Source organism: Cherax quadricarinatus, chromosome 40 (assembly GCF_038502225.1).
Source record: "Cherax quadricarinatus isolate ZL_2023a chromosome 40, ASM3850222v1, whole genome shotgun sequence".
In the NCBI taxonomy this organism is placed as follows: domain Eukaryota; kingdom Metazoa; phylum Arthropoda; class Malacostraca; order Decapoda; family Parastacidae; genus Cherax; species Cherax quadricarinatus.
Window position 1 is genome coordinate 18676289 of NC_091331.1, and position 25637 is coordinate 18701925.

Below are 25637 nucleotides of genomic sequence, written 5' to 3' on the forward strand. Positions count from 1 at the left end.
GGGATACAGTGTTGGAGTGGTTGGTACTTTTGTTTAATAAATGTATGAAAGAGGGAAAGGTACCTAGGGATTGGCGGAGAGCATGTATAGTCCCTTTACATAAAGGGAAAGGGGGCAAAAGAGACTGTAAAAATTACAGAGGAATAAGTTTACTGAGTATACCAGGAAAAGTGTACAGTAGGGTTATAATTGATAGAATTTGAGGTAAGAAAGAATGTAGGATTGCGGATGAGCAAGGAGGTTTCAGTGTGGGTAGGGGATGTGTAGATCAAGTGTTTACATTGAAGCATATATGTGAACAGTATTTAGATAAGGGTAGGAAAGTTTTTATTGCATTTATGGATTTAGAAAGGGCATAAGATAGTGGATAGGGGAGCAATGTGGCAGATGTTGCAAGTATATGGAATAGGTGGTAAGTTATTAAATGCTGTCAAGAGTTTTTATGAGGATAGTGAGGCTCAGGTTAGGGTGTGTAGAAGAGAGGGAGACTACTTCAATGTAAAAGTGGGTCTTAGACAGGGATGTGTAATGTCACCATGGTTGTTTAATATATTTATAGATGGGGTTGTAAAAGAAGTAAATGCTAGGGTGTTCAGGAGAGGGGTGGGATTAAATTATGGGGAATCAAATACAAAATGGGAACTGACACAGTTACTTTTTGCTGATGATACTGTGCTTATGGGATATTCTAAAGAAAAATTGCAAAGGTTAGTGGATGAGTTTGGGAGTGTGTGTAAAGGTAGAAAGTTGAAAGTGAACATAGAAAAGAGTAAGGTGATGAGGGTATCAAATGATTTAGATAAAGAAAAATTGGATATCAAACTGGGAAGGAGGAGTATGGAAGAAGTGAATGTTTTCAGATATTTGGGAGTTGACGTGTCGGTGGATGGATTTATGAAGGATGAGGTTAATCATAGAATTGATGAGGGAAAAAAGGTGCGTCGAGGTATATGTGGAGTCAAAAAACGTTATCTATGGAGGCAAAAAAGGGAATGTATGAAAGTATAGTAGTCCTAACACTCTTATATGGGTGTGAAGCTTGGGCTGTGAATGCAGCAGCGAGGAGATGGTTGGAGGCAGTGGAGATGTCCTGTCCAAGGGCAATGTGTTGTGTAAATATTATGCAGAAAATTCGGAGTGAGGAAATTAGGAGAAGGTGTGGAGTTAATAAAAGTATTAGTGAGAGGGCTGAAGAGGGGTTGAGGTGGTTTGGTCATTTAGAGAGAATGGATCAAAGTAGAATGACATGGAGAGCATTTAAATCGGTAGGAGAAGGAAGACAGGGTAGGGGTCGTCCTCGAAAAGGTTGGAAGGAAGGGGTAAGGGAGGTTTTATGGGCGAGGGGCTTGGCCTTCCAGCAGGCGTGCATGAGCGTGTTCGATAGGAGTGAATGGAGACAAATGGTATTTGGGACCTGACGATCTGTTGGAGTGTAAGCAGGGTAATATTTAGTGAAGGGATTCAGGGAAACCGGTTATTTTTATATAGCCGGACTTGAGTCCTGGAAATGGGAAGTACAATGCCTGCACTCTAAAGGAGGGGTTTCCGGATATTAGCAGTTTGGAGAGATATGTTGTGTATCTTTATACGTATATGCTTCTAAACTGTTGTGTTCTGAGCACCTCTGCAAAAGCAGTCAGTATGTGTGAGTGAGGTGAAAGTGTTCAATGATGAAAGTATTTTCTTTTTGAGGATTTTCTTTCTTTTTTGGGTCACCCTGCCTCGGTGGGAGACGGCCGACTTGTTGCAAAAAAAAAAAAAGTTTACTGAGTATACCAGGAAAAGTGTACAGTGGATAGGGGAGCAATGTGGCAGATGTTGGAATAGGTGGTAAGTTACTAAATGCTGTAAAGTTTTTATGATAGTGAGGCTCAGGCTAGGGTGTGTAGAAGAGAGGGAGACTACTTCCCGGTAAAAGTAGGTCTTAGACAGGGATGTGTAATGTCACCATGGTTGTTTAATATATTTATAGATGGGGTTGTAAAAAAAGTAAATACTAGGGTGTTCAGGAGAGGGGTGGAATTAAATTATGGGGAATTAAATACAAAATGGGAAGTGACACAGTTACTTTTTGCTGATGATACTGTGCTTATGGGAGATTCTAAAGAAAAATTGCAAAGGTTAGTGGACGAATTTGGGAATGTGTGTAAAGGTAGAAAGTTGAAAGTGAACATAGAAAAGAGTAAGGTGATGAGAGCATCAAATGATTTAGATAAAGAAAAATTGGATATCAAATAGGGGAGAAGGAGTATGGAAGAAGTGAATGCTTTCAGATATTTGGGAGTTGATGTGTCAGCAGATGGATTTATGAAGGATGAGGTTTATCATAGAATTCATGAAGGAAAAAAGGTGAGTGGTGAATTGAGGTATATGTGGAGGCAAAAAATGTTATCTATGGAGGCAAAGAAGGGAATGTATGAAAGTATAGTAGTACCAACACTCTTATATGGGTGTGAAGCTTGGGTTGTAAATGCTGCAGTGAGGAGGTTGGAGGCAGTGGAGATGTCCTAAGAGCAATGTGTGGTGTAAATATTATGCAGAAAATTCAGTGTGTGGAAATTAGGAGAAGGTGTGGAGTTAATAAAAGTGTTAGTCAGAGAGCTGAAGAGGGTTTGTTGAGGTGGTTTGGTCATTTAGAGAGAATGGATCAAAGTAGAATGACATGGAAAGCGTCTAAATCTGTAGGGGAAGGAAGGTTGGAGGGAGGGGGTAAAGGTGGTGTTGTGGGCGAGGGGTTTGGACTTCCAGCAAACGTGCGTGAGCATGTTACATAGGAGTGAATGGAGACAAGTGGTATTTGGGACCTGACGATCTATTGGAGTGTGAGTAGGGTAATATTTAGTGAAGGGATTCAGGGGAAACCGGTTATTTTATATAACCGGACTTGAGTCCTGGAAATGGGAAGTACAATGCCTGCACTCTAAAGGAGGGATTTGGCATATTGGCAGTTTGGAGAGATATATTGTGTATTTTTATACGTATATACTTCTAGACTGTTGTATTCTGGGCACCTCTGCAAAAAACAGTGCTTATGTGTGAGTGAGGTGAAAGTGTTGAATGATGATGAAAGTATTTTCTTTTTGGGGATTTTCTTTCTCTTTGGGCCACCCTGCCTTGGTAGGAGATGGCTGACTTGTTGAGAGAGAGAGAGAGAGAGAGAGAGAGAGAGAGAGAGAAAAAAAAAAAAAAAAAAAAAAAAAAAAAAAAAAAAAAAAAAAAAGACACCAAAAGTACGAAATTAGTCACGTCTCCAGACCCCTCCTATATTACTCTTGCTTTCCATTTTGATTTTTTATTCAAATAAAAAAATAGATTTACTGCATTATTACAATAATGCAGACTACTGCATTATTGTAATAATTGTATAAATAATGTCAATCCAGTCATGACTGCACATTAGACTGGCCAGTTGGACATGTATTGGATGGTGACGTCATTTGTTTACTCTTGAACATAAGAAAAATCAAACATTTCCGTTACTTTGAGCTCAGTTTCAAGGTACTTCTCATCGTGAAACCAATCAAAATCATTTCTATTTCTGTAATCACTCTGCTTATTCAGTAGAAAACACCCTAACTAGCTGGTTTGGCTTATTCGGCATGACACGTATAAATTTTATATTTACTCTTCAGTAAGTTAAATACAAGTATTAATGCTATAACTAAATACATGGCTATAATAATACTGTAAATTAAAAAATTTGTTCTAAAATTTGTACTGAATATGAAAATATTAACATGGATATGTAATGAAAAATTTAAAGCAATATAACAAACTCCATACTTGATGGATGATACCCGATCCAGGTTTCCAAAAGCCAACACCATACTTGGAACCTGCACTAGAGAGGAAGTTGTACACCTCTTTATTTATGTCTATGGCTCGCACCAAATCTTTGGGCCCATCAACCTAAAAAGCAAAATTAAGAAAAGTAATGAGATCAATGCCAAAGTTTAGAACAATTCAAAATCCACAAACAGAAGGACACAATTTAAATCCAGCATTAACATACCTGAGCTTGAATAAGATGATCACAATGGATTGTTGATGGCACAGCTACTCTAGGAAGACCAGAACTAATGAACTGTAACATGGCCATCTGCGCAGTTGCATCTTGCATTGCTACTCTGTCCGGTCGCAGCTTTAAATACGACTCCCCACGTACTATATCTTGGCCAGCAGGATCATCCAAATGTGAATACAATACCTTTTCTGATAGTGTTAGAGGACGATTCAATCTGGAAGTAAGAAATTGCTAATCAAAGAAGTGTAGTATACAAATATATGTAAATTGATTGCTTTTAACCCTTTGACTGTTTCGGTCGTATATAGTACACGACTTACGAGCCACCGTGTTTGACTTAAATATACATGTACTCATAAATTCTAGTGGCTTCAAATCAACCAGGAGAAAGCTGGTAGGCCCACATGTGAGAAAATGGGCCTGTGTGGTCAGTGTTACCTGGAGTTTACCTGGAGAGAGTTCCGGGGGTCAACGCTCCTGCTGCCCAGTCTGTGACCAGGCCTCATATAAAAAAAATCCTTAAGCACGCAGTGCATGAGAAAAAAAAAAGTCCGACCTTTTTTTTTTAATTAAAATGCCAACTTCGTGGTCTATTTTCATATAGTATTTATGGTTGTATTCTCATTTTCTTGGTCTCATTTGATAGAATGGAAAACATATTATAGAAACAGAGGTGATTTTGATTGGTTTTACTATGAAAAGAACCTTGAAATGGAGCTCAAAGTAGGGGCAATGTTTGATTTTTGTAGATGGTCAAAAGTAAACAAATAGTGTCATTTTCCAATAAATGTCCAAGTAGCCATTCTAATATGCAGTCATGAATGGGCTGACATTATTTATACAATTATTACAATATTGCAGTAGTCTGCATAACAGTAAATCTTCTGTTTTTTGTTTGAATAAAAATTCAAAATAGAAAGCAAGAGTGGAGTATGTAAGCAAGCAGACGAACATGCCTGGTTATGGCTCATACACGTTCATTTCCATGTTCGTGACTAAGAAAGTTTTTATTCAGGTACAAGTACACACAAATACAGTTACATAGATTATCATACACAGCAGCATGTGCATAGATTGCCCAGGATAACCCAAAAAAAGTTAGACATAGTGACTTATTTCCATGTTTGTGAAGCATATACCATAATACAAACACCTTACATTGTATACAAGTTGTCTCCATGTTGGTACAATAGAATAAATACATAAAGAGAAACACACCCATTCTCATGTAAAACAGCATTCTTAGAAGGAATGATGCTCTGAGTGAAGGCATATGAAAGGAATAATTTTCCACAGTTACTCCCAATAATACTATTGTGTACACATTTTCTTTGGTGTTGAACTATAGAAAATGTTATTCTTTATGACACTCCGACAAGACTAGAAAAACATTTCATATTATGTCAATTTATTCTGTGAGTGTATTTATCATGTTTATATGTTACATATTTATTTAGAAATTTTTAGCATACATACAGAGGTACAAAAAAAAATACAGGTAAGAGCAGCATGCCAAAGCCACTTATATGCATAGCATTACGGGCTGGCTTAAAATTAACTTAAGATTAACTAAGCAATGATGAAATTAGTGATAAGACATTATTGTAAACAGATAACTATAAAGCACAAATGAGTATTACAAAGACAGGTCATATGGTTGCATGCATTGCTGTTCATTCAGTAGAATGGAGTACGTATTCTGTTAGGTAGTGTATTTAAAAAAATAAAGTTAGATTGGGTCCTAGGTTTAACATTTATGTGATATAATTGTGAGTAACATTTTGGATATACAATTTATAAGGTTCAGTTATTCAGTATTTATTTGGTTTTGAGTGAGTAAGTGAACTTTGAGAAGAGACTTGAATTTATAAACAGGTAGTGTTTCTTTTATATTTACAGGTAATGAATTCCAGATTTTAGGGCCTTTTATGTGCATTGAGTTTTTGCATAGCGTGAGATGGACACGAGGAACATCAAAGAATGATCTGTGCCTTGTGTTATGGTCATGTGTTCTGTTGAGGTTGGCAAGGAGATGTTTGAGGGGAGGGTTAATATCAGCGTTAAGTGTTCTATGTATGTAATAGGTGCAATAATAAGTATGGATGTTTTGTATGGTGAGTAGGTTGAGTGTTTTGAATATTGGTGGAGTGTGTTGCCTGTAGTGAGAATTTGTTATCATTCTAACTGCAGCCTTTTGTTGGGTAATTAGTGGTCTGAGATGGTTAATTGTTGTTGAGCCCCATGCACAAATTCCATAGGTGAGATAGGGGTAAATAAGAGAGTGATAAAGGGCCAGGAGGGCTGACTGTGGAACACAGTACCGTATCTTCGATAGTATGCCTACAGTCTTGGAAATTTTCTTAGAAATTTGTTGTATATGTGTATGAAATTTGAGTCTATTATCGAGGTGGATTCCTAAGAATTTTCCCTCTGTTAGCTTTGTGATAGGTGATCCGTTTATCGTTATGTTAAGAGGTACATCTGTAGCTCTGTTACCAAACTGAATGAAGTAGGTTTTGTCAATGTTTAGTGTAAGTTTGTTAGTCCTTATCCAGGTAGATATTTTCTGTAATTCGGTGTTTACAGTATTGGCTAGCGTGACTGGGCTCGGGTGAGAGAAGACGTATGTAGTGTCATCTGCAAAAAGTGTGGGTTTGAGTAATTGCGAAGCATTTGGTAGGTCATTTATGTATAGGAGAAAGAGAAGAGGGCCAAGGACACTTCCCTGTGGGACACCAACTGTAATTGGTTGTGCGGAAGAGCTTGCCCCATTTGCATACACATATTGGCTTCTGTTGCTGAGGTAAGACTTGAGGTAGTTGAGGGAGTGCCCTCTAATACCATAGTGTGACAATTTTACGTGGAGCAAGTCATGGTCAACTGTATCAAAAGCTTTACGTAAGTCAATGAAGATCCCCAGTGGGACTTCTTTTTTCTCTATTGCAGTGTATATATGTTTTAGCATGTGTATAATAGCATCATTAGTATTTTTATTAGGCCTGAATCCAGATTGGCAGGGGTTGAGAATGTTCTGGGAGATGAGGTAGGAGTAGATTCGTTTATGAATTAATTTTTCGAAGATTTTTGAGAGAGGGTGTAAATTGGATATTGGCCTATAGTTATTCAACTCTGTTTGGTCTCCTCCTTTATGGATCGGGGTGATCCTTGCTATTTTGAGAACTGTAGGGAAGGTGGAGGATTCAATGGATTTGTTAAAGTGTGTTGCAATGATTGGTGATAGTACTTGTGACGCTTTTTTGTATATAAAGGGTGGTAAGGTATTTAAATCTCCTGCCTTGTTTTTCAGTGCGTTAATAATAAGGGAGACTTCGTATGGGTTAGTCGGAGCTAGGAACAGTGTGTTCGGGTAGTTGCCAGTGAGGTAGTCATTTGGTGGGGTATCTGAGCTTGGGATTTTATTGGCAAGGTTTTGACCTATAGTGGAGAAGAAATCATTGAGTCTGTTTGCTGTTTCTGTTGGTGGGAGTTGGGGTTCATCTGATTTTGCTAATTTTATTTCGCTATGTCGTGATATCTTTTTTGTTCCCAGAATTTCTGATAGGGTTTTCCAGGTCTTTTTTATATCACCTCGTAAGTTGGATAATCTGTTCTCATAATACAATTTTTTTGCCCTTCTTATCAGGCTGGTTAGGAATGACGAGTAACGTTTTGTTTGGTCTCTGGTTATGTGACCCATTCTGTACTGTTTTTCATATCGGTGTTTTGTATTTATGGATTTGAGAATGCTGGGTGTTAGCCAGGGACTGTTCAGTCTCTTAGCTGTCATCTGTTTAGTTTTTTTAGGGCAGTGCTTGTTATAAAGGTATTGGGTCTTTTTTAGAAAATTATTAAAACATTCGTCAATATCTGTATAGATTTCTAGCTCAGTGTGCCAGTCAATGTTTGTTACTGCTGTTGTGAAGTTATTAATGGCTGCCTCATTGTGAAGTCTGAAGGTGACTTTAGTAGTGTCTTGGGGTATTTTACCAAGAGTTGTTATGAGGAAAGTAGGGTAGTGGTCTGTGGTATTATCTGTAATTATGCCTGATTTTAAAGGGGATATGGTGTTGGTCCAGATGTGGTCAAGTAGGGAAACACTAGTCTCTGTAACTCTTGTAGGTTTTGTTACTGTTGGTAGCAACATGCAGTTACTCATTGTGTTTGTGAATTCAGTAACGTGTGGGTCCTGGTCTTGCAGGAGATTTATATTGAAGTCACCTGAGAGTAGTAAGTGATCTTTGTTCATGCGTGCATCAGTTATCATACTTCCTAGGTTTTGACTAAATTGGCTAATGTTTGATTGTGGAACTCTGTAGATGTTTATCACTGTGAGAGGTTTTTGTAGGTATTTGGATTTGAATTTAGCTATTATATATTCCCCATGTTCATCCCTTGTGCAAGTATTAGTGATACATTCTAGTTGGTCTGAGTAGTATATAGCAGTGCCACCCCCTTGTTAGTCTGGCCTACAGTTGTGTATGGCTGTGTAACCAGGAATGGCATAGACATCTGTAGTATCAGGCTTTAGCCAGGTTTCAGTTAGTGTAATGATGGACATATTGGCATGCAAGGAATTTAGTAATGCTAGGAGGTCATCATAATGCTTGCTTAAAGATCTGATATTGTAGTTAAAGATAGTTATGTTGTTGTTGGCTCTGAGAAGTGCCTTTGATTGTTCTGCTGTGTAGTAATTACAGTAACTGTTTGAATCATTTAAGTCATTAAATAAGAGGTTGGTATCAGGATCAATGCTTGTAATCATAAGATTTGTAGTGAATCTATAGTTAGAATTAAGTAAAAAATAAAGTAAATATTCTAAAGCTAAAAAAAAATAGCACCTGAATTATTTAACAAATGTAAAAATAATGAGCTAAGGTAGTTTTTTAAAGCTAAAATAAAGGAGACAATATAAAAGGGACTAAAATAATTTGTGGTGAACAAATAAAGTGATGATCAAATAATGGAGCTTGGGAATATGATAGTAGGTAGTACTTTAAAGGTAATTCTTTAAAGTTAGAATTATTTTAAAAGTTGATTATTTTAACAATTGTGAATATATGAGCTAAGGTAGTTATATAAAGCTAAAATAAAGGAAAAAAAAATATATAAGGGACTACAATTAAGTAATGGTAAACAAGTTAAATGGACAGATAGTCACTATGAAATAATATTGGTTTAGGAGTAAGATCTTATTTGTAATATTAAATAAGTTGAGCAGTTTATTGCACAATAAAAAGTAAAAAAAAAAAATGAGGTAGTTGGTACTAGCTAGCAAAAGATAGTTTTGGTACTTGCAAAAAAGTAATTGGAATATACACTAATTGCACACCCAATAAAAAGTGACTAAAAAAACAAGTAGTGGTAAACAAAATTAAATGGACAGGTAAGAACAATGAATAATATTAATTTGGAGTAAGATTTGACTTGTAACATAAAATTATGAGCAATTAATAGCAGTAAGAAAGAAGTAAAAAAGTATTGGAGGTAATTAGCATTAGCTTGTGATGAAAAAAATAATAAAAATAATAATGCACAATATAATAGTAAGGTACACTATATGCACCACACGTATATATGTATTAAGGGCACTTATCTAATCTGTTACAGAAATGACAGCTTTTCTAAGGAAGCGTGTTTATTATATAATTCTGAAAAAATATAGTAGATGGATTAATGAAAATGTTTACATTAACATAATGTATGACATTTAACCCTTTGACTGTCGCAGTCGTATATATGCATCTTACGAGGTGCCGTGTTTGACGTATATATACTCACATGTGGGCCTGGTAGGCCCACATGTGAGAGAATGGGTCTTGTGTGGTCAGTGTGCACCATATAAAAAAATCCTGGAGCACGCAGTGCATAATGAGAAAAAAAAACCTGACCGTTTTTTTTTTAATTAAAATGCCGATTTTGTGGTCTATTTTCGTATAGTATTTATGGTTGTATTCTCATTTTCTTGGTCTCATATGATAGAATGGAAAACATATTATAGAAATAGAGTTGATTTTGAAATGGAGCTCAAAATAGGGGAAATGTTTGATTTTTGCCAATGTTCAAAAGTAAACAAATGATGTCAATGTCCAATAAATGTCCAACTAGCCATTCTAATATGCAGTCATGAATGGGTTGATGTTATTTATACAATTACAGTATTGCAGTAGTCAGCATAATAGTAAATCATCTATTTTTTGTTTGAATAAAAATTCAAAATAGAAAGCAAGAGTAATATCAGAGGGGCCTGGAGACATGACTGATGAACAAAGAAAATGTTATTTTAGAGCCAGGAATGTCTGCATTGCTCATTCTGGACCTTATTTTGAAATTGTCATATTTTTTTAGTTTTCGTGAAATTGGCCAAATTGCAAATTTCTGACCACGTTATTGGGTAGTTGAAATTGGTAAATGGGCAGTTTCTTGTACTCAATCGATAGAAAAAAATGGAGTTCTAAAGAAATAGCTATGAGTTTGGTCGACTGGAACAATGGAATTAGCCGAAAATAGGGCTCAAAGTGGGCAAAATCGCCAATTTGTAAATATCGCCGACATCGCTAACTCCGCGAAAGCGTAATTCCGTCAGTTTTCCATCAAATTTCGTTTTTGTGGTGTCATTACAATCGGGAAAAGATTCTCTATCATTTCATAAATTTTTTTTTTTTAAATTTTGCAACACCAGGAGACACCTCAGGACTGGGGGTTGCGACAGTCAAGGGGTTAATGCGCCTCTGAGTGATTGTTTTATTATTAAGATTTTTTTTTTTTTTTTTTTTTTTCAACAAGTCGGCCGTCTCCCACCGAGGCAGGGTGACCCAAAAAAGAAAGAAAATCCCCAAAAAGAAAATACTTTCATCATCATTCAACACTTTCACCACACTCGCACATTATCACTGTTTTTGCAGAGGTGCTCAGAATACAACAGTCTAGAAGCATACACATATAAAGATACACAACATATCCCTCCAAACTGCCAATATCCCAAACCCCTCCTTTAAAGTGCAGGCATTGTACTTCCCATTTCCAGGACTCAAGTCCGACTATATGAAAATAACCGGTTTCCCTGAATCCCTTCACTAAATATTACCCTGCTCACACTCCAACAGATCGTCAGGTCCCAAGTACCATTCGTCTCCATTCACTCCTATCTAACACGCTCACGCACGCTTGCTGGAAATCCAAGCCCCTTACCCACAAAACCTCCTTTACCCCCTCTCTCCAACCCTTTCGAGGACGACCCCTACCCCGCCTTCCTTCCCCTATAGATTTATATGCTTTCCATGTCATTCTACTGTGATCCATTCTCTCTAAATGACCAAACCACCTCAACAACCCCTCTTCTGCCCTCTGACTAATACTTTTATTAACTCCACACCTTCTCCTAATTTCCACACTCCGAATTTTTTGCATAATATTTACACCACACATTGCCCTTAGACAGGACATCTCCGCTGCCTCCAACCGTCTCCTTGCTGCTGCATTTACCACCCAAGCTTCACACCCATATAAGAGTGTTGGTACTACTATACTTTCATACATTCCCTTCTTTGCCTCCATAGATAACGTTTTTTGACTCCACATATACCTCAACGCACCACTCACCTTTTTTCCCTCATCAATTCTATGATTAACCTCATCCTTCATAAATCCATCCGCCGACACGTCAACTCCCAAGTATCTGAAAACATTCACTTCTTCCATACTCCTCCTCCCCAATTTGATATCCAATTTTTCTTTATCTAAATCATTTGACACCCTCATCACCTTACTCTTTTCTATGTTCACTTTCAACTTTCTACCTTTACACACATTCCCAAACTCATCCACTAACCTTTGCAATTTTTCTTTAGAATCTCCCATAAGCACAGTATCATCAGCAAAAAGTAACTGTGTCAATTCCCATTTTGAATTTGATTCCCCATAATTTAATCCCACCCCTCTCCCAAACACCCTAGCATTTACTTCCTTTACAACCCCATCTATAAATATATTAAACAACCATGGTGACATTACACATCCCTGTCTAAGACCTACTTTTACCGGGAAGTAGTCTCCCTCTCTTCTACACACCCTAACCTGAGCCTCACTATCCTCATAAAAACTCTTTACAGCATTTAATAACTTACCACCTATTCCATATACTTGCAACATCTGCCACATTGCTCCTCTATCCACTCTATCATATGCCTTTTCTAAATCCATAAATGCAATAAAAACCTCCCTATCTTTATCTAAATACTGTTCACATATATGCTTCAATGTAAACACCTGATCTACACATCCCCTACCCACTCTAAAACCTCCTTGCTCATCCGCAATCCTACATTCTGTCTTACCTCTAATTCTTTCAATTATAACCCTACCGTACACTTTTCCTGGTATACTCAGTAAGCTTATTCCTCTGTAATTTTTACAGTCTCTTTTGTCCCCTTTCCCTTTATATAAAGGGACTATACATGCTCTCTGCCAATCCCTAGGTACCTTCCCCTCTTTCATACATTTATTAAACAAAAGTACCAACCACTCCAACACTATATCCCCCCCTGCTTTTAACATTTCTGTCATGATCCCATCAGTTCCAGCTGCTTTACCCCCTTTCATTTTACGTAATGCCTCACGTACCTCCCCCACACTTACATTCTGCTCTTCTTCACTCCTAAAAGATGGTATACCTCCCTGACCAGTGCATGAAATTACTGCCTCTGTTTCTTCCTTAACATTTAAAAGTTCCTCAAAATATTCTCGCCATCTACCCAATACCTCCATCTCCCCATCTACTAACTCCCCTACTCTGTTTTTAACTGACAAATCCATATTTTCCCTAGGCTTTCTTAACTTGTTTAACTCGCTCCAAAATTTTTTCTTATTTTCATTAAAATTTCTTGACAGTGCCTCTCCCACTCTATCATCTGCTCTCCTTTTGCACTCTCTCACCACTCTCTTTACCTTTCTTTTACTCTCCATATACTCTGCTCTTCTTATAACACTTCTGCTTTGTAAAAACCTCTCATAAGCTACCTTTTTCTCTTTTATCACACCCTTTACTTCATCATTCCACCAATCACTCCTCTTTCCTCCTGCCCCCACCCTCCTATAACCACAAACTTCTGCCCCACATTCTAATACTGCATTTTTAAAACTATTCCAACCCTCTTCAACCCCCCCACTACTCATCTTTGCACTAGCCCACCTTTCTGCCAATAGTCGCTTATATCTCACCCGAACTTCCTCCTCCCTTAGTTTATACACTTTCACCTCCCTCTTACTTGTTGTTGCCACCTTCCTCTTTTCCCATCTACCTCTTACTCTAACTGTAGCTACAACTAAATAATGATCCGAAATATCAGTTGCCCCTCTATAAACATGTACATCCTGGAGCCTACCCATCAACCTTTTATCCACCAATACATAATCTAATAAACTACTTTCATTACGTGCTACATCATACCTTGTATATTTATTTATCCTCTTTTTCATAAAATATGTATTACTTATTACCAAATTTCTTTCTACACATAGCTCAATTAAAGGCTCCCCATTTACATTTACCCCTGGCACCCCAAATTTACCTACTACTCCCTCCATAACATTTTTACCCACTTTAGCATTAAAATCCCCAACCACCATTACTCTCACACTTGATTCAAAACTCCCCACGCATTCACTCAACATTTCCCAAAATCTCTCTCTCTCCTCTACACTTCTCTCTTCTCCAGGTGCATACACGCTTATTATAACCCACTTTTCACATCCAATCTTTATTTTGCTCCACATAATCCTTGAATTAATACATTTATAGTCCCTCTTTTCCTGCCATAGCTTATCCTTCAACATTATTGCTACTCCTTCTTTAGCTCTAACTCTATTTGAAACCCCTGACCTAATCCCATTTATTCCTCTCCACTGAAACTCTCCCACCCCCTTCAGCTTTGTTTCACTTAAAGCCAGGACATCCAGCTTTTTCTCATTCATAACATCCACAATCATCTCTTTCTTATCATCTGCACAACATCCACGCACATTCAGACTTCCCACTTTGACAATTTTCTTCTTCTTATTCTTTTTAGTAATCTTTACAGGAAAAGGGGTTACTAGCCCATTGTTCCCGGCATTTTAGTTGACTTTTACAACACGCATGGCTTACGGAGGAAAGATTCTTATTCCACTTCCCCATGGATATAAAAGGAAAATTAATAAGACCAAGAACTATTAAGATAAAATCAAAGAAAACTCAGATGAGTGTGTATAAATAAATGTGTACATGTATGTGTAGTGTGACCTAAGTGTAAGTAGAAGTAGCAAGACATGCCTGTAATCTTGCATATTTATGAGACAGACAAAAGACATCAGCAATCCTACCATCATGTAAAACAATCACAGGCTTCGTTTTACACTCACTTGGTAGGACGGTAGTACCTCCCTGGGTGGTTGCTGTCTACCAACCTACTATTAAGATTATCATTATTAATATGGCATCTTCAAAACCAATAAGACAGTGATTTTAATGTGTACCTGCATGCCAGCACAGTGTGTAAGTTTACTTAGGTACAGGCACACATTAGTATGTATAATTATTCTTCTTTCTTTAAACAAATCGACCATTTCCCACTGAGGCAGGGTGGTCCAAAAGGAAAAACAAAAGTTTCTCTTTTTAACTTTAGTAATGTATACAGGAGTAGGGGTTACTAGTTCCTTGTTCCCAGCATTTGAATTGCCTCTTACAACACTAATGGCTTATGGAGGAAGAATTCTGTTCCACTTCCCCATGGAGACTAAGTATAATTAGCATAGTAGCATATATAAAATATGAAGTAACTTTAAAACACTTAAATTTTCGGAAAATTTCCAGACATAATGGAGAAATGTGCTCATGGAGAATGTAAAGAAACTGGGTGACATGCGGTCACTGCATTAGAAAGTCAGGTGGGGGAGCCGTATAGTGAGTTTTGGTTATAATTTGAAATGTCAATATTAGTGGAACTCTGTAAGGTGAAAGACCGTCGAGTAGGGCCCTACTGTACTTGAAATTTCATCTATTATAATCACTGATAAAAAGAAATAACGAGATTAAAAAAAAAAAAAAAAAAAGTAGGTAAAGATACTATAAATGATTAGTAAGTACATCCTAGCAATATTACTGGAAGGATTTTCCTGGTTTTCAGTCAGTTGGTTACTGCATTTAAAAAAAAAAATACAGGAAATTAAATTAAAATGGATGCAAATGCAGTAGGGAAGCTTGTTTACATTTACACTAACTCCAAGGGTATTTTTTTTGGACTATTATTAAACTACAGAAGTGGAAGGATTTTCCTGGTTTTCAGTCAGTTAGTTACTGCATTTAAAAAAAAAAATACAGGAAATTAAATTAAAATGGATGCAAATGCAGTAGGGAAGCTTGTTTACATTTACACTAACTCCAAGGGTATTTTTTTTGGACTATTATTAAACTACAGAAGTGGATAGTTTAATAATACTAAGATCCGAGTTTACCAAGATGTAACATTGACAAGAATAAACAAATTTAAAAGAAAAAAAAAAATAGAAATTTTCCAGCTTAAACACCTTGAATGAATATTCGTCACTCAACCCTCGGGACGAGTGGACATGCGCTGAGCCTGCCCCCTGCTGTCAGCTGGAGACAACTTGATTTTGCAAAGTGGCACAGCAGGGTAGACGCCGGGTAAACACTGTCGGCACTGAAGTGGTATGTGGGGCTGTGTATGCCCACTCAGCACAGCTTTTACTGCTTGCCATCATCAGGGACACATACGGTATAGTAAATGAAGAGCTGTATGGTGTGGCGTTGAATGGTGCATATCGGATCTTCGTAAAGTTTCGCAACGCTAGCGTATATAAAGACAAGGTCGCCAGATTTCAGGATATTTGTATGCCAGTGAACCCTGCTCTGACGGTGAGGCTCCATGATGTGTCCCGCTACTGCACGTGGGCGAGGATATGGAATGTGCCTTTCGAGGCTGATGAGACTGTTATTGGTGTGGATAAATGAAAAACAGATAGCATCTCTCAAGCGATCATTTGTGAAAAGGCTAGGAAGTTGCATGACGATTTGGTAAAGAAATTGCCTGCAACTAGTGGTGATGTGAGTAAATTTAAGGCTAGCAAAGGTTGGTTTGAAAGATTTAAGAATCGTAGTGGCACACAGTGTTATTAGGCATGGTGAGGCTGCCAGTTCGGACCAAAAAGCAGCTGAAAAATATGTGAAGGAATTCAAGGATTACATAGACAGTGAAGAATTTAAACCTGAACAAGTGTTTAATTGCGATGAAACGGGCCTGTTTTGGAAGAAATTGCCAAGCAGGACCTACATTACTCAGGAGGAAAAGGCACTCCCAGGACATAAGCCTATGAAAGACAGGCTTACTCTTCTGATGTGTGCCAATGCTAGTGGTGATTGCAAAGTGAAGCCTTTATTGGTGTATCACTCAAACTCCCAGAGCGTTCAGGCAAAAGAATATCCTCAAGGCTAATTTGTGTGTGCTGTGGAGGGCAAACAATAAGGCATGGGTCACTAGGGACTTTTTCTATGACTGGTTACACCATGCATTTGCCCCCACTGTGAAAAATTACCTAATTGAAAAGAAATTAGACCTTAAGTGCCTCCTGGTATTAGACAATGCCCCTGGTCATCCTACAGACTTGGCAGAGCGACTTTCTGGGGACATGAGCTTCATTAAGGTCAAGTTTTTGCCTCCTAATACCACTCCTCTCCTGCAGCCCATGGACCAGCAGGTCATTTCCAACTTCAAGAAACTGTACACAAAAGCTATGTTTGAAAGGGGCTTTGAAGTGACCACAAACACACTATTGACTCTAAAGGAGTTTTGGAAGGATCACTTTAATATCCTCAATTGTGTAAACCTTATAGGTAAGGCTTGGGAGGGAGTGACTAAGAGGACCTTGAACTCTGCCTGGAAAAAACTGTGGCCAGAATGTGTAGACAAAAGGGATTTCGAAGGGTTTGAGTGGAAGAGTTGGTGGAGGAGGACAATGACGAACTAACCACTGATGAGCTGCTAGATCATCTTCAACAGCAAGAGGCCAGACCTGAGGAAACTGCTTCGGAGGAGGGATGGAGAAACTGAAGAAGTTGCCTACTTCAAAGATTAAGGAAATGTGTGCAAAGTGGCTTGAAGTGCAAAGCTTTTTTGATGAAAATCACCCTCACACAGCTACTGCAAGCCGTGTTGGCAACCAGTACAATGACACTGTTGTGAACCACTTTAGGAAAGTCATACAGGAACGAGAGGTACAGGCCTCTATGGACAGATATGTTGTGTGGCAGAAGTCCAGTGACTCTCAAGCTGTTCCTAGTGGCATTAAAAGAGGAAGGGAAGTAACCCCAGAAAAGGACTTGCTACTTCAAGTCCTAATGGAAGGGGATTCCCCTTCTAAACAATAAGTTCGACACTCTCCCCTCCTCCCATCCCATCAATCATCACCAGATCTTTATTAAAGGTAAGTGTCATGTACTCTATTGTTAGTAGAGTACATACTACGAACTGTGCATGTCTTTTTCAGTTTGTGTGCATTAAACTTAATATTTCATGTGGTAAATTTTTTTTTTCATACTTTTGGGTGTCTTGCATGGATTAATTTGATTTCCATTATTTCTTATGGGGAAAATTGATTCGCTTTCCGATAATTTTGGTTTACGATGAGCTCTCAGGAACGGATTAATATCGCAAACTGGGGGTCCACTGTATTTAGCAAAATATGGCATGTGGCAGTGCTGTACCCTTTGGTGTATGGGGTTAATTCACTTGGAATGAAGGTTGAAGAGCGTTTATGTGAAGCATGGGTTCCTGCGGGTGCGAAAGGAGGGGAGTAGAGGGTTAGGGATTGTGTGAGATACACAAATAACCCGCACATAAAAGAGAAGCTTACGGCAACGTTTCAGTCCGACTTGGACCATTTACAAAGTCACACAGTGTGACTTTGCAAATGGTCCAAGTTGGACCGAAACGTCGTCGTAAGCTTCTCTCTTTTATGTGTGGGTTATTTGTGTATCGTTCCAGTCACGGTATTGTGCCTTTTTTTGTTGTTTGTGTGAGATATTCGGAGATGGTGGAGGGGATGAGATTTGCGAGATTGCGAGATGTTGCATGTCTTAATGCTCGTCAGAGATCCGAAGAACATGCAGGGAGGGGCCATAGAGAGGAAGCTATGGCCTAGGGAGGCAGTGGCTGTGGAAGGGACGTACCCGATGTATGCATGGAAAGACATTTGGGGAAGGTTAAAAGGGTTGCATATCCGGCCGCGTGTGAGGGAGGTAATGTATAGATTCCTCCACGGGATCTTGCGATCCGGGGTAGTTTTATGTAACAGACGGATCAGGGAGGGGGGGTGGTGTCAAGATTGTGGGGCAGACGAGTCGGCTTTTCATGTCGTTTACTTTTGCGAACATCTAGAGGTTGTGAGGGAATGGATAGGGAAAGTGATTCAGTATGGGAGGGGGGCATTGTCAGTATTGAGAGCACTAAGTCTAGATGTAGGTGGGGTAGAGGTGAAGGTGGCTTACTTAGTGGTTGATTTTGTCTTTATGTCATGGGCAATGAGAGGTAAAGGGGTGGGGGAACGTAGGATGGCCCTAGCTGCAACATTTTATAGGATGAAGTGTTGCAACAGGGAAATATATGGGGGGAGGTGGGAGAGGTATTTTCCAGAGGGTTATAGAGATTTTAAGCTGAGGGATTTACGGGCTTTATAGATTGTCAGGGGTAAGAACGGGCTGGTCTCCCCCGGCTGGGAGGGGGGGTTGCGATTGCGTGCGTGAGGAGTGTGTCGCAGTGGTCTGACTGACTGTGTGTGGGATTGTGAGTTAGAAGGGTTTGGAGGGTGGGGGGGGGCTTTTGGTCTGGGTCTGTGAGATGTGTAGGTCCTACAGCAGGAAAGCCTGACGAGTCAGACATGACCCATTGGGCACTTTGTGTGACTGGGGTTTGTGTTGCACGAGTGTTGTAAAGCTTCCTCGAGGTGTTAATATGTGTGATATGCTTATCATATTTGCATTACTGTTTATTGCTTGGGAAATGCCAAGATGGTGATGTAATATTGTATGCTTCAGCAAATAGGATTTTTTTTTTATATTTATATGGACCACATTTTAGGGCAGCTCATGTGTCTTGTCCTTCATGTGTATTAGTGTTCCGGAAGTGGGTTTATCCCCTTTCAACATTACGTATGGTTTTAAATATGAGACATTCTTCTAGAATTTTGTGCATACTCACTTATGTCGGTTGACATGGTATTGTAATATTTGCACTAGCAGGTCATGCGAAACGCATGGTCACAATTATTTTAGATGTCAAATGTTGTCCATTCTCTGTAGGAAGTGATGTACAGATTATCTCTGGCAGTGTAATTAGTCTGTCTGCAGCAGGGAACAATGTGTAAATTTGACTCACGAAATCGTAATGACACGATTGCAAACAAACCATACCACGGGTGGGGATAGAACCCGCAATCAGTGTCTCAAAACTCCAGGCCGTCAAGTGGCCAACGCGACAGCCTGGAGTTTTGAGAGACTGATCGCGGGTTCTATCCCCACCCGTGGTATGGAATGTGTATAAATTTTTTATTTTTACTTTTGGTAGGTTTATGTATATAGCCTGTTATTAGGATGATATACACTATACAGGTACCATCCGACTTACGACCAAGCTTGGTTCCGACCAACCAGTCATAAGTCAAAATGGATGTAAGTCGATCCTTACTACTGAATATCAACATCACATTTTTGTAATGACTTTATTTTGTCATTTTATTTTGGTATTTATTTTTTACTTTACTTTTTATGCTGCTAGTACTGTATTTTATACTGTAAGGTTTAGGATAAACAATGAGTACAATACAAACATTTGTTTATTTCCCAGAAATTTGGCATAAAAAAAAAGGGTCATAAGTTGAGTGGTCATATGTTGAGCAGGTCATAAGTCGGATGGTAGGTGTATTATGAGACGTTAATTAATGTCAACTACTGTTTTGGTCGTTATGATTGGTGACAGCAGACACAGTTACTGGGCATGTGGGGAGGGGTTGAAGCATGAGCTGTAGTATGTTAACTCCAGCAACATGAACGCTACCGATTTATACCATAGGGTATATGAAGGTTTGGGATGTGGATTGTGTTATATGGTAGTAGAGCCATTATGAATTGGTTTGGTTTTGTACCAGTGGAGTTTTTGTAACACGTGCGCATACCTATACAGGTATTTGGCATACAATTTAAATTCGTAAGGTACCATTATCACAACAGTGTGGAATTATTGGCGATGGTGTGTTCAGACACTACTTGTACAGCGGACCCTCGACCAGCAATGGCATCGATTAACGATAAATCTGACTAGCGATACATTTTATCGCAAAAATTTTGCCTCGATTAGCGCTAAAAAACTCGACCAACACTATTCCTTCCGTCTGAGACGCGTCCACTTCTGGCCAGTGTTTACAAGCCAACCAGCCACCGCGGTCGCTTCCAAGCATACAGTCGGAACATTTCATATTATCACAGCCTTTTTAGTGATTGCACCTGCAAAATAAGTCACCATGGGCCCCAAGAAAGCTTCTAGTGCCAACCCTACAGCAAAAAGGGTGAGAATTACTATGGATATGAAGAAAGAGATCATTGCTAAGTATGAAAGTGGAGTGCATGTCTCCGAGCTGGCCAGGCTGTACACAAAACCCCAATCAACCATCGCTACTATTGTGGCCAAGAAAACGGCAATCAAGGAAGCTGTTCTTGCCAAAGGTGCAACTATGTTTTCAAAACTGAGATCGCAAGTGATAGAAGATGTTGAGAGACTGTTATTGGTATGGATAAACGAAAAACAGATAGCAGGAGATAGCATCTCTCAAGCGATCATATGTGAAAAGGCTAGGAAGTTGCATGACGATTTAATTAGAAAAATGCCAGCAACTAGTGGTGATGTGAGTGAATTTAAGGCCAGCAAAGGTTGGTTTGAGAGATTTAAGAATCGTAGTGGCATACATAGTGTGATAAGGCATGGTGAGGCTGCCAGTTTGGACCAAAAAGCAGCTGAAAAATATGTGCAGGAATTCAAGGAGTAAATAGACAGTGAAGGACTGAAATCTGAACAAGTGTTTAATGGTGACACTGACAATGTTGTGAAACACGTTAGGAATGTCATAAAGGAACGGGAGGTACAGGCCTCTATGGGCAGATATGTTGTGCGACAGAGGTCCAGTGACTCTCAAGCTGGTCCTAGTGGCATTAAAAGAAGGGAAATAACCCCGAAAAAGGACTTGCCACCTCAAGTCCTAATGGAAGGGGATTCCCCTTCTAAACACTAAGACCATCAACACACTCCCCTCTTCCCATCCCATCAATCATCACCAGAGCTTCAATAAAGGTTAGTGTCATGTAACTGTGCATGTCTTCTTCAGTTTGTGTGTATTAAAATTAATATTTCATGTGTTAAAATTTTTTTTTTCAATACTTTTGGGTGTCTTGCACGGATTAGTTTGATTTCCATTATTTCTTATGGGGAAAATTAACTTGACTAACGATTATTTTGACTAACGATGAGCTCTCAGGAACGGATTAATAGTGTTAGTCGAGGGTCCACTGTATTTATAGTATCAGCCGTTTACTGGCTGGATTTGTGTTTATATAATGTGTCATTGAAGTTTTTCATGCTAAGTTCTCATAAATGTTCACATATAAGAGATGTCACTGTGTATACTAATGTGAAAGTGGAATGTTTTTTCGGGGGGGGGGGGGGGGGGGGGTAAGCATTACTGAGGAGGTATCCATTGCTTTTTTATAACACCATCTGTTCATGTGAAGCACAGTATGCAGAAGCAGTGTTTGATTTGAGTGAAGTCAGTTCTGATGTCATTTTTATGTTTGTGCTTATTTCAGTAGCTTGTGTAGCCACAGCTGATTATTGCTCACCACCTGCATCTTGTTACATATTAATTTATGTAGCCATATATATTTTGTACCTTAAGTTTTAAATATAAAAAAAAAAATTCAAATTTCTAACCTCTTCTTGATGATAGAAAGATTAGCTTGCAGTTTCTCATATGGCATTTCTGTCCCAGGGTCCATCTGGGACATAGCCACTTTCTGGGCAGCACAAACCAGGGGAGATGCATGGAAGCATCGTGCTTGCACTTGTCCCCTCACCACGAAGCTCAGGCTCTGCAAACAATGTTTTATCAATATCATATATGTAATTATTACTACATAACACCATTTTCCTGGACAAAGATGTTATGGTAAAAAAAAAAAATGGTAATAGTTCACCTAGCCATGTCAAAGTTTATGATTTTTAGCTTAGAATAACCCCATATAACATACAATAGTGTAACTCATTGCAAGTGGGGCTCCCCATAAAGTGTGACCCATAACAACCAATTAGCACTTAGGTACTGGGGTACCTATTTTATTGTTAGGTCAGCCAGGTCAGCAGGCATAAGAGAACTTGTCTTTACTTATCACTACCTGGAAAAACCTGAGACGAAAAATAATAGGATGGATAAAGAGAACTTTGAAAATAAGGGATGTTATGCCAATGATGATCCTTTTTAAGTCACTTGTTCACTCTAGGCTGGGATAATGCTGTACACTAACAGCTCCATTCAAAGCAAGTGAAATCACAGACCTAGAGAATGTACAGAGAACCTTCCCTGCCTGCCAAAATTGGGGTGTATCTTACATGTTCATGCTCTTTTTATGCAGGAAAGTACAGCACCTTAATTACAGCTTCTCCTCACTTAACGACGGAGTTACATTCCTAAGGCCACGTCGTTAAACGAATTCGTTGCTAAGTGAGGAGCATACTATAATGGTAGCAAGTTTGTCTACCATTTTTTATATTGTTTTAATGTCACTTTTGCACCATTTATAACATTTCTGGTAAATTTATAAATGCTTATACAGTAGTGTACTGTATATTGAAATAAACAGAATAGAGGAAATCAGCTCTAATATACGCTATTTAGGTATAAATACTGGTCAGAGAGCCCGTCGTAAGTCTGAGGCATCAGTAAACAAGACGTTACTAAGTGAGGAGAGGCTGTATTGGGAACATTTGGAGTCTTTTGACCCTCACTCCCTGGAATGCAGGCAGGAGAGATTATTATAATCAAAAAAGAAATGCTAAACCAAAAGAGCTATACAGCAGTAAGAGAGAGACATCATAATCTACACCTGGAAAATCCTAGAGGGACTGGTCCCAAATCTGCACATAGAAATCACTCCTTACAAAAACAAAAGATTAGGAAAACAGGGCAACAAACCCCAAATAAAAAGTAGGAGCACCACGAGTATACTGAGAGAAAACATAGCAAGTCCCTGGGGCCAAAGACTGCTCAACAGCTTCTCACCATGCATAAGTGGGGGACAGAGAGGATAGATGTGGGGGAGAGAGAGGATAGATATAGGGGAGAAAGGATAGATGTAGGGGAGAGAAGACTGATGTGGTGGAGGGCAGATGTGGGGAGAGGGGACAGATGTGGGAGAGAGAAGACAGATGTGGGGGAGAGAGAACAGATGTTGAGGAGAGAGAACAGATGTTGAGGAGAGAGAACAGATGTTGAGGAGAGAGAACAGATGTTGAGGAGAGAGAACAGATGTTGAGGAGAGAGAACAGATGTTGAGGAGAGAGAACAGATGTTGAAGAGAGAGAACATGTAGACAGCCTGTACTGTCAGAACACACAGCCTAGCCATCTGCTCTGACTAGTTCATATTTTGCGGCATTTAGGTGCTGCCCTCTGTAGGCTCACCCAGGTCAGTGGGAGGCTCAGCCCAGCCGCTCTCACTCCTAGGCCGACCGACTTGACAGACACAAGTGCTCCCCCTCCATGGACTGGCTTGCGGTCACTCCCTCACACTGCTCGTTGTGTACTCACTCCTACCCAATTAAAGCCAAACTAGTCCACGGCCGTATCATTGCTACCTACGCTACCTTCATCGGCACTAAACCGCTGTTCAGCAGTAAGAATAGCAATAACACAGTGCTGAGGAGAGAGAACAGATGTTGAGGAGAGAGAATAGATGTTGAGGAGAGAGAACAGATGTGGGAGAGGACAATGTGGGGGAGAGAACAGATGTGGATAATAATTATGGGGGAGTGCTAAACCCATAGGATTATACAGCACATGTGGGGGGGAGATGGAAAGTATCCAGGCTCAATTCAGGGTACCGGAGTACAGATCCAATTTCCTAGATCAAGAGCCCCTCAGCAGTGTCAAGGACCCTCCCTTGAGGGGACAGATGCAGAGATTACACTTGATATCTCCCGAAATAATAATTTGTCCTAGAAATAACTGTTTATTCTGTTGTGTAGACAGCCTATATGTATCAAAATATAACACACATTTAATTTTCTCGAGGAGCATCTTTCAATTATAAATAAATAGGTAAGGTAGCATGTGCTACTATTTATATTATAATCCGGGGGAAGCGTTCAACTAGTAGGGGTCACATAGCGCCTAGGGTGTGGAAAGCATTCAAGTTCAATCCCAGGAAGAGGACACATCCAATTCTTTGGATCAAATAATTAACACACAATATGTAACATTACCAATAATTTCTGGAAATTACTTAAATCTTAAAAGTTCAAGACAACATATAGCAAATTGATTATCTTTTGTTATATATCGTAATGTAACAAATCTGTACAACCATAATGCTTCAATATCGATATGTTCAAATTTCAGTGTTTCAAATACTCAATTGTACTTCATATTGTAAATTATTTACTGTAATTTTTAACACTGAACCTTTCATTGCTTGTTAATTTTAAGCCTGCCCATAATGCTCTGCATACAAGGGGTTTTTGGCATGTTCACTCAACTACTATAATTCATTGTACAACTATGTATCATGTCCAAATAAAATATGTGAATATGAACATAAATATAAAGGGCCCTTCATCGACGTTATTCCTTAATGTTGAGAGATGGTGGCCGCCGGGGAGCCAGTCAGCTGATCCACCACCGGCACGACACTCATAGCTTATTCACCTCACACACACATACATTCACCTCACTAATTCAAGCAGTATTCAAGGAAGGACGCCTCCACTTAATTCTATAACAAGTGTTGCTAATGCAATATATTACAGACCCGAGGTAGAGCCCAGGTCATCACCAGCGCCATGACTATGTTGATCACACTGCTGCTGCTGCTGCCATCTATCTTATATACTCTTCCCTGTGAACAAGTTCTTATTTAGGTATTTTTGTATATACATAATTAAATTTATTTAGGCCTATACATATGTTTAAACTCCATAAAATGGTATATGGGAAAGACAGATAGCAGACTGTGATGAGTACTGTGTACTCTACAGAGTACATCTGTGTTCGAGGTGTCTCATATTCAATTTGTAATTACCTATTTGCATTCAGTTAGGACACCTTTACTGAAAATGTTTTGGTTATGGTTGGTTGGTAAGGTTTGTCAGGAAACAGGACCAGATTTTGGTCATGTGACCTTGATCACTTTAAATATATGAAGATGAGAAAGATGGGAGCTGGAAACTTGTCTACTTCCCTACAACTGTAAACCAGGATTATTACTATTAGTACACCGGAAACTTGGTGGTAGTGCAGTCCTAAGTTTA

The 25637-nt window shown here is 39.0% G+C and overlaps 1 protein-coding gene across 1 annotated transcript in view; it reads right to left on the reverse strand.

The window, feature by feature from the left end:
* Positions 1 to 25288, reverse strand: part of LOC128687167 (aconitate hydratase, mitochondrial) — a 69668-nt gene extending 44380 nt beyond the window's left edge. Inside the window, exons 1-4 of the mRNA XM_070092767.1 lie at positions 25139 to 25288; positions 22048 to 22205; positions 4013 to 4238; positions 3784 to 3909 (exon numbers count right to left, since the gene is read on the reverse strand). Of these exons, the coding sequence (XP_069948868.1) occupies positions 3784 to 3909; positions 4013 to 4238; positions 22048 to 22205; positions 25139 to 25171 (543 nt within the window). The 5' untranslated portion in view covers positions 25172 to 25288. The remainder of the gene's footprint in view (positions 1 to 3783; positions 3910 to 4012; positions 4239 to 22047; positions 22206 to 25138) is intronic.
* Positions 25289 to 25637: the final 349 nt, after the last annotated feature.